Below are 16,409 nucleotides of genomic sequence, written 5' to 3' on the forward strand. Positions count from 1 at the left end.
CCCCCATATCTATCTGTCCCCAAAAAGAAGAACAGGAGTACTTGTGGCACCTTAGAGACTAACAAATTTATTAGAGCATAAGCTTTCGTGGACTACAGCCCACTTCTTCGGATGCATATAGAATGGAACATATAATGAGGAGATATATATACACACATACAGAGAGCATGAACAGGTGGGAGTTGTCTTACTAACTCTGAGAGGCCAATTAATTAAGAGAAAAAAAAAAAAAAAAAAAAAAAACTTTTGAAGTGATATTCAAGCTAGCCGAGTACAGACAGTGTGATAAGAAGTGTGAGAGTACTTACAAGGGGAGATAGTCAACGTTTGACCTGCGGGTGGCTATATTACAACAGAAAAACTTCAAAAACAGACTCCAAAGAGAGACTGCAGAGCTAGAATTGATATGCAAACTAGACACAATCAACTCCGGTTTGAATAAGGACTGGGAATGGCTGAGCCATTACAAACGTTGACTATCTCCCCTTGTAAGTACTCTCACACTTCTTATCACACTGTCTGTACTCGGCTAGCTTGATTATCACTTCAAAAGTTTTTTTTTTTTTTTTCTCTTAATTAATTGGCCTCTCAGAGTTAGTAAGACAACTCCCACCTGTTTATGCTCTCTGTATGTGTGTATATATATCTCCTCATTATATGTTCCATTCTATATGCATCCGAAGAAGTGGGCTGTAGTCCACGAAAGCTTATGCTCTAATAAATTTGTTAGTCTCTAAGGTGCCACAAGTACTCCTGTTCTTCTTTTTGCGGATACAGACTAACACGGCTGTTACTCTGAAACCTATCTGTCCCCGTATCTATCCATCCGTCTGCCCCCATATCTATCTGTCCCCGTATCTATCCATCCGTCTGCCCCCATATCTATATGTCCCCGTATCTATCCATCCCACCGCCCCCATATCCATCTGTCCCCGTCCAGCTGTCTGTCCATCCCCAAATCTATCTGTCCCCGTCCAGCTTTCCGTCCATCCCCAAATCTATCTGTCCCCATATCTATCCATCCCTCCGCCCCCATATCTATCTGTCCCCGTCCATCTGTCCGTCCATCCCCATATCTATCTGTCCCCATATCTATCCATCCCTCCGCCCCCATATCTATCTGTCCCCGTATCTATCCATCCCTCCGCCCCCATATCCATCTGTCCCCGTCCAACTGTCCGTCCATCCCCAAATCTATCTGTCCCCGTCCAGCTGTCCGTCCATCCCCAAATCTATCTGTCCCCGTATCTATCCATCCCTCCGCCCCCATATCTATCTGTCCCCGTATCTATCCATCCCTCCGCCCCCATATCCATCTGTCCCCGTCCAGCTGTCTGTCCATCCCCAAATCTATCTGTCCCCGTATCTATCCATCCCTCCACCCCCATATCCATCTGTCCCCATCCAGCTGTCCGTCCATCCCCATATCCATCTGTCCCCGTCCAGCTGTCCGTCCATCCCCAAATCTATCTGTTCCCGTATCTATCCATCCCTCCACCCCCATATCTATCTGTCCCCGTCCAGCTGTCTGTCCATCCTCAAATCTATCTGTCCCCGTATATATCCATCTCTCCGCCCCCATATCCATCTGTCCCCGTCCAACTGTCCGTCCATCCCCAAATCTATCTGTCCTCGTATCTATCCATCCGTCTGCCCCCATATCTATCTGTCCCCGTATCTATCCATCCGTCTGCCCCCATATCTATCTGTCCCCGTATCTATCCATCCCACCGCCCCCATATCCATCTGTCCCCGTCCAGCTTTCCGTCCATCCCCAAATCTATCTGTCCCCGTATCTATCCATCCCTCCGCCCCCATATCTATCTGTCCCCGTCCAGCTGTCCATCCATCCCCATATCTATCTGTCCCCGTATCTATCCATCCCTCCGCCCCTATATCTATCTGTCCCCGTATCTATCCATCCCTCCGCCCCCATATCCATCTGTCGCCGTCCAGCTGTCCGTCCATCCCCAAATCTATCTGTCCCCGTCCAGCTGTCCGTCCATCCCCAAATCTATCTGTCCCCGTATCTATCCATCCCTCCGCCCCCATATCCCTCTGTCCCCGTCCAGCTGTCTGTCCATCCCCAAATCTCTCTCTCCCCCCGTCCCGAGCCCAGCTCTCTCCGCCTGGCTGTGTGGGGCGGGGGCGGACAAGGCTGGGGGCCGCCCCGGGACTACGTTTCCCAGCGCCCCGCGCTCGGGCCGGGCCGGGCCGCACATGCTCGGAGCCCGGGGCAGCGGGCGGCGGGCGGAGCCGGAGCGGGACCGGCCGGGAGGTGGGTGGTGCTCCGGGCTCCGGGCTCCGGGACCGGCCGGCGGCTGCAGCCGGGGCTGCGGGCGGCGCTCGGGTGCGGGGCTGGGAGCGGGGCGGGTCCCTGCGATGGGGCAGCCCGGGGGTGGGGGTCGGGTCCGGGGGGAGCGGGTCCCTGCGATGGGGCAGCCCGGGGGTGGGGGTCGGGTCCGGGGGGAGCGGGTCCCTGCGATGGGGCAGCCCGGGGGTGGGGGTCGGGTCCGGGGGGAGCCGGGTCCCAGCGATGGGGCAGCCCGGGGGTGGGGGTCGGGTTCGGGGGGAGCCGGGTCCCAGCGATGGGGCAGCCCGGGGGTGGGGGTCGGGTTCGGGGGCAGCCGGGTCTCAGCGATGGGGCAGCCCAGGGGTCAGTTCAGGGGGGTCGGGTCCCATCTTAGGGCATCCCAGCCACCCGTGGACAGGGGCAAAGGGTGCGAGGGGGCAATGGGGTGTCCCAGTGGGGGGGCCCTGCGATGGGGCGGCCCAGCCTGGGGGTCCAGTGGGGGGGGGGTCCCTGCGATGGGGTGGCCCAGCCTGGGGATCCAGTGGGGGGTCCCTGCGATGGGGCGGCCCAGCCAGCCTGGGGATCCAGTGGGAGGGGGGGGCCTGCGATGGGGCGGCCCAGCCTGGGGGTCCAGTGGGGGGTCCCTGCGATGGGGCGGCCCAGCCAGCCTGGGGATCCAGTGGGGGGTCCCTGCGATGGGGAGGCCCAGCCTGGGGGTCCAGTGGGGGGGTCCCTGCGATGGGGTTGGGGCAGGGCTTGCGCTCTCCCCACCAGCTGCCTGAAGGGCGTCTCTGGTCTCGGCAGGTGCCCTTCCCGAGGACCCCCGGGCGGCACAGGGGCCGGCACCCAGACCCCGGCCCGTGAACGATGCCTAGGGGACGAGCCTGGACCCAGCAAGAGATCAGCTGCCTCCTGGCTCTCATCAAGGGCTCCGGGGAGGTGACGCTCCTGATGGCCTCCACGTCCCGGCCCAACGAGGCCCTGTGGCGGGCGATCTCCCAGGGGCTGGCAGCCGCTGGCTACAGCCGCAACGTGCCGCAGTGCCGCTCCAAGTGGAAGGCGCTCAAGCAGGCCTTCTACTCGGAGTGGGAGACCTGCCAGCAGGCTGGCGGCCACTCGCCACGCGTGCCCCCGCACTACAAGGCCATGGAAAAGATCTGGAAGGCGGCAGGACGGCCCGTCTTCGGGGAGCGGCGCCTCCCAGGTAAGGGGCCCCGGGGCCCTGGGCAAGCGACGGCCCTCCCCACGCTCCACTGCCCCAGCTCCCTCTGCCTAAATGCCGGCAGCGACCGGGGTGGCCGAAGATCCGGCCGCCGCGGTCGCTGCCAAAGAAAATGGCGCCCCCCAAATGCTAGTGCCCTAGGCGACCACCTAGGTCACCTAATTGGTTGCACCGGCCCTGGTTCAGGTGCCCGTGGCCTCCCCCACTTTTAGGGACCTTAGAATCATAGAATATCCGGGTTGGGAGGGACCTCAGGAGGTATCTAGTCCAACCCCCTGCTCAAAGCAGGACCAATCCTTCCTTGGAGGTTTTTAAGGCCCGGCTTGACAAAGCCCTGGCTGGGATGATTTAGTTGGGAATTGGTCCTGCTCTGAGCAGGGGGTTGGACTAGATACCTCCTGAGGTCCCTTCCAACCCTGATCTTCTATGATTCAATCCCCAATCACCCCAGCCAGGGCTTTGTCAAGCCGGGCCTTAAACACCTTCTGCCACTCCTGGTGTTGGCCCAGCTGCACTCGGCAGCCACGGTCCCTGCTCCCTGCTGCAGGAACGGCCCCTCCGCGTCTCCGAGGTGCTGGGCTGTGGCCTCTCCTGTCCTGGGGCAGGGGGTGTCCTGGGGCTGTCGTGCACAGGCTGAGAATGGAGGCTGACGCTGGCACAGACGGGCGGCTGCGGTTCCCATTGCCAGGTGGCTTTGCTGGCTCAGTCATTCCCTGCCCTGGGCCGAGCTGCCTTTCCTTTCCAGACCTGGTGAAGTTACCTCCCGGGAAGCGGAGGCCACGGCTCGAGGCCCAGCCTCCATCCTCACCAGGTACCCGTGGGGCATAGGGATGCCATGGGGCAGCAGGGACTGCGTCCTGCCCCAGCCCTGGAGCAGCGCTAGCGCCTGAGGGGCCGGGGACAGGGCTGCGAGGGTCCTGTGGGACTGGAGTGCGTTGCTGTCCCCAGATGGAGGGGGGACGCGCTCTTGTTCCTCCCCTCCCTGCGGAGTGTTCCCTCTCTGCCATTCCCGCCCCAGCCCCAAGCATGTTCTTGGCTCCTGCACCCCCCACCTGTTCTGCCAGCCCCCCAGCTGTGCTCTGCCCCACACTCCTGCGGTGCTGGCCCTTTGCTCTAGCTCGTTTGGCTAGTGCGGGCCCAGAGCCAAGCATGCTGCTCTGTGTGGCTGTACGGTCCTGTGGCTGGGGCCCGCCCCCCGAATGGTGCCCCTAGGTGCGTTTGGCTGGTGACGCTGGCTCTTGTGTTCAGAGGTGGTGCTGATCCAGCGGGCAGGTCGCTGCCTGGGAGCCCGCAGCTGCTCCTGGAAGATGAGTGTGTCACGCCACATGGGTCTTTCCCCCCAGCCTGCTCCCACTGCACTGTGATGCCCTTTCCTTTCCCATGTGCAGGGCACATCCTCCACACGGAAATCCCGGGCAGGCCACCGTCTGCACTGGGGCTGTGCACCAAGAGCGAGCCGGTGAGCCGTAAGTACCGCTCGGCCCGCCAGGCTCCTGGGAAACGGAGCCAGGCCGTCTGGGGTGTGACAACAGGGAAGGGAAACCTTGGGGCCTGCCTGGCTCAGACTCTGGCTCCAGGCCGCCCCGCGGGGGGCTGACTCTGGGGTGTGTGGAACGGGATATGGGGCCATTGCACTTTAAGGGGCGCTGGCTTGATCTGGCCCTAGGTGGGTAGTAAGTAACCCAGTAATAACATCAGCTGGGGGAGGGTGAGTCCATTTCACAAGAAGACCATGCAGCTGCCCCCTAGAATGTGAGCAGTGGGTCGCCCGCGTCAGAGGCACCAGGACCAGCTGTCTGTGGCTGGGTGGTGACATGTCCATCGCTTGTACTGACCCAATGCTCCATCAGGGGGCACTGTGCTCTTGGAGCAACAGACAGTCCTTGCAAGAGACATAACATAGAGGTCTTGGCCGTTAAAGATCCCACCACACTTCTCACAAGTCAGGGTGTGAACCCTGCTGTCCCGGCTAGATTCCATATTGGATAATTACCTTCTGTCTCCCTAAATTCCCCCTGCAGTTTCAAGTGGATGTGGGATTCTCCTTCACTTCCTGTCCTAAACTGTTGTGTAGTGTTGCTGTGCGCTGTTAAACAGCTGCTACGTTCCACCCCAGAGGTGGCTGCATTACAGTGGTGGGTGAGTGACTCCTGCTTTTGTATATAGCTTGTAAAATGCTTGAGACCCTGCAGGGGTCTGTGGAGCTGTGACTAGGGCGTTCCAGACCCCGCGCTGGTTGTGTTCTCTCTGCAGCCCCCGTCAGGCTGGGCCTCTCTTCTCTCTGATCTCTCCCAGCAGCTCACATGGACGCGGCATCCCAGGGGCAGACAGCTCCCTCTCCTGTGCCAAGTAAGACTTTCTTTACACTCCTTCGCCCAGCAAACTCCCAGCCCTGTGAGTAGAGGGTTCTGATGACCTTCATTCTGTTCTAGTTCTCATTGCAGACACCGGGCCCCCGTTCGCTCCCCTCCCCACCCTTGGTAAGTACACCACTGCCTGCTCCACAATCCTTTGCTCACCCCCCTGGGACTGGGACAGCGCCACCTCTTACACGCAGCCTCTACTCTCCTTGCAGACTTCCACCCGGCCCTCGCTGCCTTCCCGCCACTGAAGCAGGAGAGTGCGGAACGGGAGGCTGGTAAGAGACCTCGCTGCTTCTCCCCATGTGCTCCGGCGGGGCAGGCTGCTGGGGCGGGCGCCTGTGTCCTGCCCAGGATGGGGTTAGGTGTCGAGCCCGGGGCCACTTGCTGGGGGTGGCTCAGCTGGGGTTTGGGGCTGCCAGACCCAGCTAATGAGTGCTGAGCGCCCTGGAGCTGTGTGAGCGGCTGGGCTCTGCCCTGCCAGAACTTGGTGGTCCTTTGGCTCACTTGGTGCCACGTGGCTGGCTGGTCACACGGCTGGTGACTGTGTGAGACGCTGAGGTTACTGTGGCGCCGTGGTGGTTGGCTAGTGGGTACGTGGCCTTGGGGTCAGTGGGGATGGAGGGGGGCTTGTTGAGCAGGGGGTTCGGGGGCCTGACTAAGGGAGACTTGCTCTCTCCCCATGTGGAATGGTGATTGACTCCCTCTGCGAACTGCACAGATTCTCCTGTGGAGTGCCAGGTGCCCGCGGGGCAGGGAGCAGGGGAGCGGGCGCTGCCAGTCACCGTCGGAGACCAAGGCTCACCTGAGACAACACCTGGCGGTGAGCACCCCCTGCTGGGTGACCAGGCCTCAGCTACAGACCTGCAAGGTACAGTTCCCCCATCACACCCGTCCCACTGGCCCCCACCCCAGCCCTGAGCCGGCCAAGCCCCGTGGGCGCCCCGCACTGGTTCATCTCAGCCCTGAGCCGTGCAATTAGGAGCCACTCTCTGGGCTGTGCCCACCCCGGCGGACATCTCTGGCCCTTTGCTCCTGATTGGCCACCTTGGTACCATCCAGGGCCATCCCCAGTGTGCAACGAGTTGGCTGGGGCTCAGTCTAGTACAGACCCAGTATTGCAGTGAGCGCTGACTGCCCCGGCACAAACCGGAGAGGCCACCGAGACCGGGCTCTAGCCCCGCCCTGCCCCCAGGGCACTTCTCCCGCTAGCTCCCCCCACGCCTCTCGCAGGAGCAGGGCCGCGCCGGGCCGCTCCTTCTCCCGGGATCTGGATGGAAGGGACCCTTGATGCTGGTGGCAGGGGGAGGGAGATGCGGGGGGGGGTTGTGCATGCTGCCCCTGTGTTGTCAGGGAGAGGCGCAGCAATCTGCATGTCACCTCCTGCCCCATGGCACTGGTGGGGGAGGGATGCGGGGGGAGGCTGCCCCATGGCGCAGGTGGGGCAGGGATGCGGGGGGGCTGCCCCATGGCGCTGGGGGGAAGGGATGCAGGGGGGGGGCTGCCCCGTGGCGCTGGGGGGGCAGGGATGCGGGGAGCTGCCCCGTGGCGCTGGGGGGCAGGGATGCGGGGGGGGCTGCCTCGTGGTGCTGGGGGGGCAGGGATGCAGGGGGGCTGCCTCGTGGCGCTGGGGGGGCAGGGATGCGGGGGGGGCTGCCCCGTGGCACTGGGGGGCAGGGATGCGGGGGACTGACCCATGGCGCTGGGGGGGCAGGGATGTGGGGCGAGGCTTCCCCATGGCGCTGGGGGGGCAACGATGCGGGGGGGCTGCCCCATGGCGCTGGGGGGCAGGGATGCGGGGGGCTGCCCCATGGCGCTGGGGGGCAGGGATGCGGGGGGGCTGCCCCATGGCGCTGGGGGGGCAGGGATGCGGGGGGGGCTGCCCCGTGGCACTGGGGGGCAGGGATGCGGGGGGCTGCCTCGTGGCACTGGGGGGGCAGGGATGCGGGGGGGGGGCTGCCCCATGGCGCTGGGGGGCAGGGATGCGGGGGGGCTGCCCCGTGGCGCTGGGGGGGCAGGGATGCGGGGGGGGGGCTGCCGCGTGGCGCTGGGGGGCAGGGATGCGGGGGGGCTGCCCCGTGGCGCTGGGGGGCAGGGATGCAGGGGGCTGCCCCGTGGCGCTGGGGGGGCAGGGATGCGGGGGGGGGCTGCCCCGTGGCGCTGGGGGGGCAGGGATGCGGGGGGGCTGCCCCGTGGTGCTGGGGGGCAGGGATGCGGGGCGAGGCTGCCCCATGGCGCTGGGGGGGCAGGGATGCGGGGGGGGCTGCCCCATGGCGCTGGGGGGCAGGGATGCGGGGGGCTGCCTCATGGCACTGGGGGGCAGGGATGCGGGGGGCTGCCCCATGTCGCAGGGGGGCAGAGATGCGGGGGGGGCTGCCCCGTGGCGCTGGGGGGCAGGGATGCGGGGGGACTGCCCTGTGGCGCTGGGGGGCAGGGATGCGGGGGGGGCTGCCCCATGGCGCTGGGGGGCAGGGATGCGGGGGGGCTGCCCCGTGGCGCTGGGGGGGCAGGGATGCGGGGGGGGCTGCCGCATGGCGCTGGGGGGCAGGGATGCGGGGGGGCTGCCCCGTGGCGCTGGGGGGCAGGGATGCGGGGGGCTGCTCGCTCACCCTGGCGCTGTCTCATTGCAGGCCCCAGCGTGGTGAGCCTGCTCCAGACCATGCATCACCTCCTGGTGCAGATCCTCCGCACCTCGCAGCAGCAGCAGGTGCTGCTGGAGAGCCTGGCCAGCGACACCATCGCCCACCTCCACCTCATCTCCGACAGCCTGGTGCAGGTGGGTGAGACCCTGCACGAGCTGCTGCTCCAGGCTCACGCCCGCTCCGCCAGCCTGCCCACCCCGCTCAGCCACACGCCCCCCCTCCTGCCCAGGGGGCCCCGCTCGCCCAATTCCCCCTACCACAAAGCGGAGCCGGTGGGGTCATCCGCCTCCGGATTCCGCCCCCACCGGCTGGCCCCCCCGTGAGAGCCCCTGCAGAGACTCGGTGCACACCGCAGGTGCTGGGGGGCCACTGCCCCCTTTGTAAACATGTACAGCGCTGGAGGATTTTACAGAGCTTTCTAGCAAAGACCCCCAGATATTTTGGACATTTTTAATTTTTTTAATAAAGGGTTTTTTTTAAACTAGTAAAATAATTACCACCCCCCCGGCACGCCCCGCCCTGTGGGACCCTCTGCCCTTTCTCCCTCGGGAGGGAACCCCCTGAGCCAGACCACTGAGGGAGCCTTCTCCAGTCCCGAAGGAGAGGAGCCAGGCCAGGCTGGCAAGGGGGAGGTCCCAGCCCAAGCAGCGCACGGAGGGCAGCCCAGCACGGGGCTGTGTGGCCCTGGGGACAGGGACCTGCAGCTCTGGAGAGGCTGGCTGAAGGACTGGCCTGGGCCTTGGACTCTCCTTCAGGCCAGAGGAGCAGGAATGGATTGGACGCTAGACTAGCCTGCCAAGGGCAGGGCCGGTGAGGGGAGCGGCCCCGGGGCTGGCAAAGGGAAAGCACCCTTGTAGCTGGGGCGTCCCTGGCATGGCAGCTCCTTGGCGGAGGCCTGCAGCTGCCCAGGAGCCCTCGCTGTGGGCTCTGTCCTCACGCTGCCCCCAACCCCCAGCCTTGCCTCAGCCCCTGCTTGTCTTTGTGCTGGGACCCAGGGAGCCCCCTACACTCCTGCAGAGGAGCGTGGGGCCGGGCAGGGAAAGCCAGGCCAGAGATCCGAGGGGTGGCATTTCAGTCAGGCAAGAACGACCCCAGCCCCCCCAAAAAGCACCTCTCCCCTTGGCAGCTCTTGGTAACCTTTATTGCAGGACAAAGCCCAGTGAAAGGCAGCTGTTAGCTACCATCTCCCTCCCCCAACAGCTCTGTCCCGTCCGACCGTTCAGAGAAAACAGCACCTAGCACTGGCTGCGGCCCTCCTGCTGCCTGGACGGCCGCAGACACAGGACGGCCCCTCTAGGCTGAGTGGCCAGGCCCACCCCGAGGGAAACCGTGTGGCTAGGAATGTATGAAACCAAGCGGAGAAGGCCCTGGAGAGTAACCCGCCAGGAGCAGCTGCACCCGACTTCCTGGCAGAGGGGGAAATGGGTTGTTTGTACAGCACCTCACGCTCTGGGTCCTGGGCCATGACCAAGGGGCTACAGTAATGCAAGATCTCTAGGCCTTAGGATCTGGCTCTGAGCAGACTGCAGCCGAGGTGGGAGCAGCACCCCCGGCTGGCAAAGCACCAGGTTTGAATCTTGTTTCCCTTCCCCTTTTTCCCCTACATCTTACTGAGTTGGGCATCAGCTTCCTCTAGCGTCACTGATGCTGATTATTTACATAGCTCTGGTAGTATCCTAACCCCTTCCCCAAGCCAAGGGCCCTGCCCACGCAGAGACCCGCTGCACGAGGGCAGGCACCGCCCCACAGAGACCCGCTGCAGAAGTGTCCTGCAGGGGCTCTAGTTCTTTTCCAGGCCAGTGACGTGCAGCCTCCCCGGCAGCGAGTCTTGCTGTGAGCAGGGATTCCACAGATGCCACGGGCCTGCCCTACCTGAGCAACCGTCCAGCATCGTGTGCTCTGGGGCCCCGAGTTCATCAGTAAGGCTGGGAGGCGGAATTGGGGGGGTCCCATCCCATCCCCCTGGCAATAGTGGCAAAGCATGAGGTAACGCTCTGGGCAGTCGTAGGGTTGGGAACCACAGGGCAGGCTGCGCTGGTGTGGGTTTGGCACCTGTTGCTGGCATGTCAGGAACACTGATTGATGCTGGGCACGAGAGCAGGGCGTTATCCTTGATGGACCAGGGGGAGCCTTTCTAGGCACTGTGGGGCAGGGATCAGGCCTCACGGGATATCTCACGCTACAGGCTAACTCGCCGTAGCCTCCCTGTGCCCTAGGGGCAGGAGCCCAGGCCCACGTCTAACTTCCTCTCCCCCGCTGGCTCTCCAGGGGAGCTCTGGCAGGGCAGTGCTGAAGGAGGTGGGCCTGGTTAGTGTTGGTTTGTAAAAGCAGCTATTCCCATCCCAGTAGCACCCTGCACAGGGTGAGTTGGAGGAGAGACCTTGATACGTGAGATCAGTGGGAGTTTGGCTTCACCCCCTGCCTGGGAGGGAGGTCAGTGTCACTGGCCCCATTTTACAGGTGGGAAACTGAGGCAGAGAGCAGAGAAGTGACTTGCCGAGGGTAAGGAACAGAGCCCAGCCCTCACTCTGAGCCCCAGCCTTTACTTAATACAGTTTTGTAGTAGTAGCATCTGCATAGATTAACCCTTTCCTAGCGTCCTTTCAGTCTGGAAAGTGATCCAGGCTCATGAGAACAGGTACCCGGGTCCCAGCATGCACTGCTCAGGAAAGCGAGTACCATTTATACCTGCCAGACGTCACTAGCCCCCAGGGAGCCTGAACCAGCTGCATGCCCAGGTGCTGGTGAAGTCAGGCCACCCTGGGCCCTCCGTCAGAAAGATGCAGCATGAGAAGGTGTAGTTAGTTTTGCTTGTGCCATTGCACCAAGCCCAGGTAAGTCCCGCCCCATCCCCCCACCATGGGAAGGTGATAGAGATGGGGGAAATCAGCGTCACTCCCTGCAGGGGTTCTGGGCTACCCTGGTGTTTTCCAGCCTCCCCAGAATGCAGGGAGGCTAGTAATGCTGCTGGGTTGGAAGGTCACATCCAGCAACCCCCCTTCATAAGGCAGCCAGGGAGAGCCTCAGCTGGGCGAGAGCTGGAGACTCCAGGCGTGAGGAGAGAGTCCTCCTCTGGAGGCAGAGGCCAGCCCCACTCCCCTCTGTCATGGCTGGTGTCCTCCCCTCTCAGCTCCGTGGCTCACTGTGCCCTGCGCCCCAAGGCACTGTCGTGTTAGAGGCAGCAAAGTCCTGGTGACCTTGGACCTTCCAACTCAGCTCAGCTCAGGGCTGTCAGCAACTGGCCACAAACTGAAGCGGACTGCAGCCCACCTGTGGGGCTACAGGTCTTAGCGTGCCACGCTAGGCAGGAGCCTCAGCTGGGCATGACATACCGAGACCTGGAGTCCCTCCGTATTAATGATGTTTGGGCCCTCCCGCACCACTGAGCACCGGTTGTATAACCCCCTTCAGACTGTGCTACAGGCGTAAGGTTGCCAGGTCCCTCACCAGCCCTCCTGGCAGACAGTGGCTCACTTCCACCTGGTGACCTCCAGGCTCTCATGGCAGGCACTCCGAGCCTGCAACATGTTCCCCTTGGCCACCTCCTGCTCCTGTGGGCTCAGGTGATGAATCACCATCAGGTAGCGGTAGTTACACACCCGCCACCTCACGTTGTGCTTGGCAAAGCGCGCACTGGATTTCACCCGGATCCCAGCCTTCTCAGCCAAGATGCCCACATAGGCATCTTCCACTGGGATGGGGTGGACATGTTCTGCTGCCCACAGGATCCGCTCAACGGCATCCAGAGACAGGATGTAGCCGATGCCGCTGGCGTATGGCGGGTATTCATCTGGGCGGTAGTCTTGCCTGGAGACGTACCATTTGCTGGAAGGCTCTCTGATGACCTGCCGCTTTTCCCGGGAGAAGAGGGATCCTGCATACAGGCCCGTCTTAATAGTGTTGTGCTCCAGCAGGAACTCTGGCAGCCGGTCTGTGTTGACGAAGCAGTCGTCATCCGTCTTTAGAATGTAGCTGGGCCGGCACCGCTCGGCCACCCACTTAAACCCATGCATGACCTTCAGGGTGAGGTTCCGATAGGTGTCCTGATAATTCCCAATCAGGATGTCCCCAAACTCCTGCTGCTCTCTCTGGATGCCGTGGGCTACCCCAACGTCTGCGGACTGGCCGACTAAGAACACGGACTGCCATTGGTTTGCTGTCTGTCCCTCGTGGGCAGCCCAGGTTCTCCTGATCACTTGCCTGGGCTCTGAATTCCCTGGGGCTGAAGTCACGAGGATCAGGAGCAGCTGCCCAGGCTCACAGCGAGGATGCGTGTGAGAGCTGGTGAACAGAGATGGAAAGTCCACGCCCCTCTGGGCAGATTCGATGGCCCCAAAGCGAGGCCTTCGGGGCAGCTTCCCTCGGAAGCTGGGGAAGCGACTGGAAAGCTGCCATCTCTTCTGGACATCAGCTGTCATGACCAGCAGGCACCAGAGCAGGATGAGTGAGAGAAGGCCGCTGACACAGATCAGCCCTTTTAAGCCCCACGGATGCATCAGTGCCATGGGAGAAGGAAACAACAGGCATTGTAAGCACGACAGCTCCAACAATTATACCAACCCTGCCTGGCTAGGGAGAGAAGACAAGGCAGGGAGGGAATTCCTCAGCACCATGCATCCCTCCTGCCCCACTGCCTGTCAGCTGCAGGACACGGACGGCGAGCCTGCGCAGGAGAGCCAGGGAAGCACATGGAAGAGGCTTTACTTAGCAGGGTCACTGGCCGTTTCATGCATGTGCTGCACTGGAGGGTAGGTGTGGTGGAAAGGTCATCTGGAACATGCATGGGCAAAGCAGCCAGAAAGGACACTGTGACCCGGCTACTACTGGAGGGCAGGACACACAGCTCACACCAAATCTGGATCATTGCTGTTCAGTGAGTACGGGCTACTTTCATGCTGGGCTGCAGAGCCCGATCTAACAGAAGCATCCAAACCCAGCCCCCACTGTAATTCTTGGGCCATGAATAGTTCTGAGCGGATTCAGTGCAAGTCAAATGAATGCTATATGGAGTGCTGCTGATGGTCTCCCCCTGGGCTGGGACTAGGGGGCTTTGAAATGCTGCAGGTCCTGGAAGAATCTCAGGAGCTCCAGTTACTCCTTGCAGTGTCTTGTTCTGGGCTTTGTCCCACTGCACTCTGGCTTTGCTTCCTGAGAGAGAGGGAAGAAATCAAACTCCTGAGTTTGGAGACCTTGCGTTCCCAAGCAGAAGAGCCTGCATCTTCAGGCCAATAGTTACCACAGGCCCCAGATACTATAATGGACGAGAGATTCTCCTGCCCTAGCCAGAGTGAGATCAGAAGTGGGAGAATTCAGCCAGAGACGCTCCAAGGGATCCTATGTGTTCTCTTCCCCCTCACCACAGCTCTTCTCAGAGTTCTTTGGGTAACTGTAGTAATAAACAAATAATCACCCATTCCCGCCTGTCTGAGGAGCTCAAAGCACTTTACTAACACTAACCATCATGTTCCTTTGGTACGAGGGACAGGATCGTCACTCTGACTTTACACATGGGGAAACTGAGGCACTGAGTGAGGCCAGGACTGACCTGAGCTCACACAGGGAATCTGTTCCATTAGCCGTTTCTGTGCTTTCAAGAACAGGGAATAGAAAGTGGCTGTCTCCCAGTCCCGAGCTTTAGTCACCAGCCCAAACAAGGGGCTTGTCACTTGCAAATGGTGCATGAGGCCCATTGTGGGAGGATGTCAGAAAAGGTCAAGACCAGGAATGTGGAGTCCAGTTGTTTTATGAGAAAGGGATCCTGAGCTCAGTCACATGGGAAGGGAAGGAACCATTCCAGCTCCAGGCGCTGTCTTGCCAAAGCCACAATGGGTTCTCCCTCCTCCCCCTCCAGCATGGCTGTTTGGGTGGGACAGTGCAACCACATGTGTTGGGAGGTCTGGCCTGATTGCTGTCTGGGCTCCTGCCCTTCCAAATAGCACCTGCATGCAGGTCTCCCATATTGTCCCTTACACCGGGGAGCTGTTTGCAGTAAACATGCACAAAACCACCTCATTGCCTCCTGCAAATGCCCCTTTGCCAGGGAGATGCTTGGCAATGATTAGGCTACTGCTGTAGAGAGCCCACAGCCTGTCATGCTCACCAGTACCATCTGTTTCGTTATGCGCCCGTCTCTGCCTGCATTCATCTCTTGTCGCTTGTCGTATTCCTTAGACTGTAAGCTCTTTGGGGCATGGACCTTCTTTTTGCTCTGTCTCTACAGTGCCTAGCACCGGGGGTCCTGCTCCAACACTGGGGCTCTCCCACCCACTGAGCGGTTCTGTTGCTCTTCTCTGAGCTCCCCAGAGGGAAGAATTTCTCTGGTATAAGGTGGGCAAAGTGGAAAGCAACAGTTCATGGGTGGTCATGTGAGAGCCACATTCAGAGGCAGCATCAGTTCTATGGGGATGCCTTAGTGGCCCAGAGATTCGGGGCAGTCACATCAGATGGGGAACACCTGTCTCATTTCCTACCACCTCTCACTGCCGGGGTCTCTCAGCCATTCCAGTGGCCCAGGCTTCTCCCACCCCCTGCCGAGTTGCTGGGATTATCTTCCCCTGGATGGCTCTCCGGAGCCCTGACTCCCCTGCCTGCCCGCCCTCCCTCCCACTCACCTGTTCACTCTCCTCCGCATCACGGGTGTTACAGGAAATGGCTTTACAGGTGAGGCCCCCCCAGACTCGCCCCGTGCCCCCCTCTGGGCTCAGCGCTGCGCCCCAGCACCTGTCTGTTGGGGGGCCGCAACAGAGTCCCTGCCAGGAGCCCTCCCGGCCCTGCCCTGCGGCTAACCACTGGGGCTGCTGCCTCAGGCCCTGGGCCTGGCGAGACTGTCACAGGCTGGGTGCAAGGGAGGAGTATCCCCAGCACCGCTGCCCCCAGCCCAGCCCCTGCTTGGCTCTTTGCAGCACCCCTGCTCCCCCAACCTCTTCTTAGTCCTCCCCCCGAGCCCTCCTGCTCCCCCCTCCGCCCCAGCCCCTGCTTGGCTCTTTGCAGCACCCCTGCTCCCCCCACCCTCTTCTTAGTCCTCCCCCCCAGCCCCCCTGTTCCCCCCTTGGCCCCAGCCCCTGCTTGGCTCTTTGCAGCACCCCTGCTCCCCCCAACCTCTTCTTAGTCCTCCCCCCGAGCCCTCCTGCTCCCCCCTCCGCCCCAGCACCCCCCCAGCCCCTGCTTGGCTCTTTGCAGCACCCCTGCTCCCCCAACCTCTTCTTAGTCCTCCCCCCCAGCCCCCCTGCTCCCCCCTCCGCCCCAGCCCCTGCTTGGCTCTTTGCAGCACCCCTGCTCCCCCACCCTCTTCTTAGTCCTCCCCCCCAGCCCCCTGCTCCCCCCTCGGCCCCAGCACCCCCCCCCCAGAGCCTGCTTGGCCCTTCCCAGCACCCCTGCTCCCCCAACCTCTTCTTTGTCCTCCCCCCCAGCCCTCCTGCTCCCCCCTCCGCCCCAGCACCCCCCCAGCCCCTGCTTGGCTCTTTGCAGCACCCCTAGCCCCCCCCGCCCCCCCCGGCCCGGCCGCAGGCTCGCGGAGCTGTCCCGGGGCGGGCGGGGGGGGGGTCACTCGGCCCCCGCGTTACTTACGGGACACGCTCCCCGACCAACCTTTGCTCCCGCTCGAGTGACTGACAGCGCTGGACGACAGCCAATGGGGGCTCGGCGGGCCCGGGATGGGCGGAGCCCGAGGGAGACCGAGGAGGAGCGGGCTGGATAGGGCGTGGTCTCCGTGACTCTGGACCAATCCAAGGAGAGTCCGAGGAGAAGGGGCGGGACGTGGGAGCATTGACCAATCCGAGGTGGCTCCACGGGACTGGGGCGGGGTTAGAGTGTCCCGGGCCAATCCAGGGAGGAGGTGGGGTCCTGGGAAGTGGGCGGGGCCTGAAGAAGGGTGGATCAGATTAGTCTGAAGC

At 62.2% G+C, this 16,409-nt stretch overlaps 2 protein-coding genes across 3 annotated transcripts; one reads left to right on the forward strand and one right to left on the reverse strand.

Moving 5' to 3' along the window:
• Window positions 1–2,291: 2,291 nt before the first annotated feature.
• Window positions 2,292–8,988, forward strand: LOC128839664 (uncharacterized). Its single transcript, XM_054032858.1, has 8 exons — window positions 2,292–2,350; window positions 3,098–3,497; window positions 4,904–4,981; window positions 5,811–5,864; window positions 5,948–5,995; window positions 6,091–6,153; window positions 6,597–6,746; window positions 8,506–8,988. Exons 2-8 carry the CDS (start codon window positions 3,161–3,163, stop codon window positions 8,838–8,840), a joined length of 1,065 nt encoding a protein of 354 aa, XP_053888833.1. The 5' UTR covers window positions 2,292–2,350; window positions 3,098–3,160; the 3' UTR covers window positions 8,841–8,988.
• Window positions 8,989–11,904: 2,916 nt separating this feature from the next.
• LOC128839665 (beta-1,3-galactosyltransferase 5-like) lies at window positions 11,905–16,187 on the reverse strand. Of its 2 annotated transcripts, none has more exons than XM_054032859.1 (2): window positions 16,084–16,187; window positions 11,905–13,665 (listed from the first exon to the last, which is right to left on the reverse strand). In XM_054032859.1, exon 2 carries the CDS (start codon window positions 13,020–13,022, stop codon window positions 11,988–11,990), a length of 1,035 nt encoding a protein of 344 aa, XP_053888834.1. In that variant the 5' UTR covers window positions 13,023–13,665; window positions 16,084–16,187; the 3' UTR covers window positions 11,905–11,987. The 2 variants fall into 2 exon arrangements, with proteins under 2 accessions (XP_053888834.1, XP_053888835.1); XM_054032860.1 differs by lacking the exon at window positions 16,084–16,187 and adding an exon at window positions 15,129–15,376.
• Window positions 16,188–16,409: the final 222 nt, after the last annotated feature.

Source organism: Malaclemys terrapin, chromosome 6 (assembly GCF_027887155.1).
Source record: "Malaclemys terrapin pileata isolate rMalTer1 chromosome 6, rMalTer1.hap1, whole genome shotgun sequence".
In the NCBI taxonomy this organism is placed as follows: Eukaryota; Metazoa; Chordata; order Testudines; family Emydidae; genus Malaclemys; species Malaclemys terrapin.

What these genes read in the sequence shown, in the direction of transcription:
- LOC128839664 (XM_054032858.1), top strand. Translation starts at nt 3,161, where the DNA reads ATGCCTAGGGGACGAGCCTGGACCCAGCAAGAGATCAGCTGCCTCCTG. An exon ending in CGGGGAGCGGCGCCTCCCAG is followed by an intron (nt 3,498 to 4,903) that starts GTAAGGGGCCCC and finishes TCCCATGTGCAG; the next exon opens with GGCACATCCTCCACACGGAA. An exon ending in CAAGAGCGAGCCGGTGAGCC is followed by an intron (nt 4,982 to 5,810) that starts GTAAGTACCGCT and finishes GATCTCTCCCAG; the next exon opens with CAGCTCACATGGACGCGGCA.
- LOC128839665 (XM_054032859.1), bottom strand. Translation starts at nt 13,022, where the DNA reads ATGGCACTGATGCATCCGTGGGGCTTAAAAGGGCTGATCTGTGTCAGC.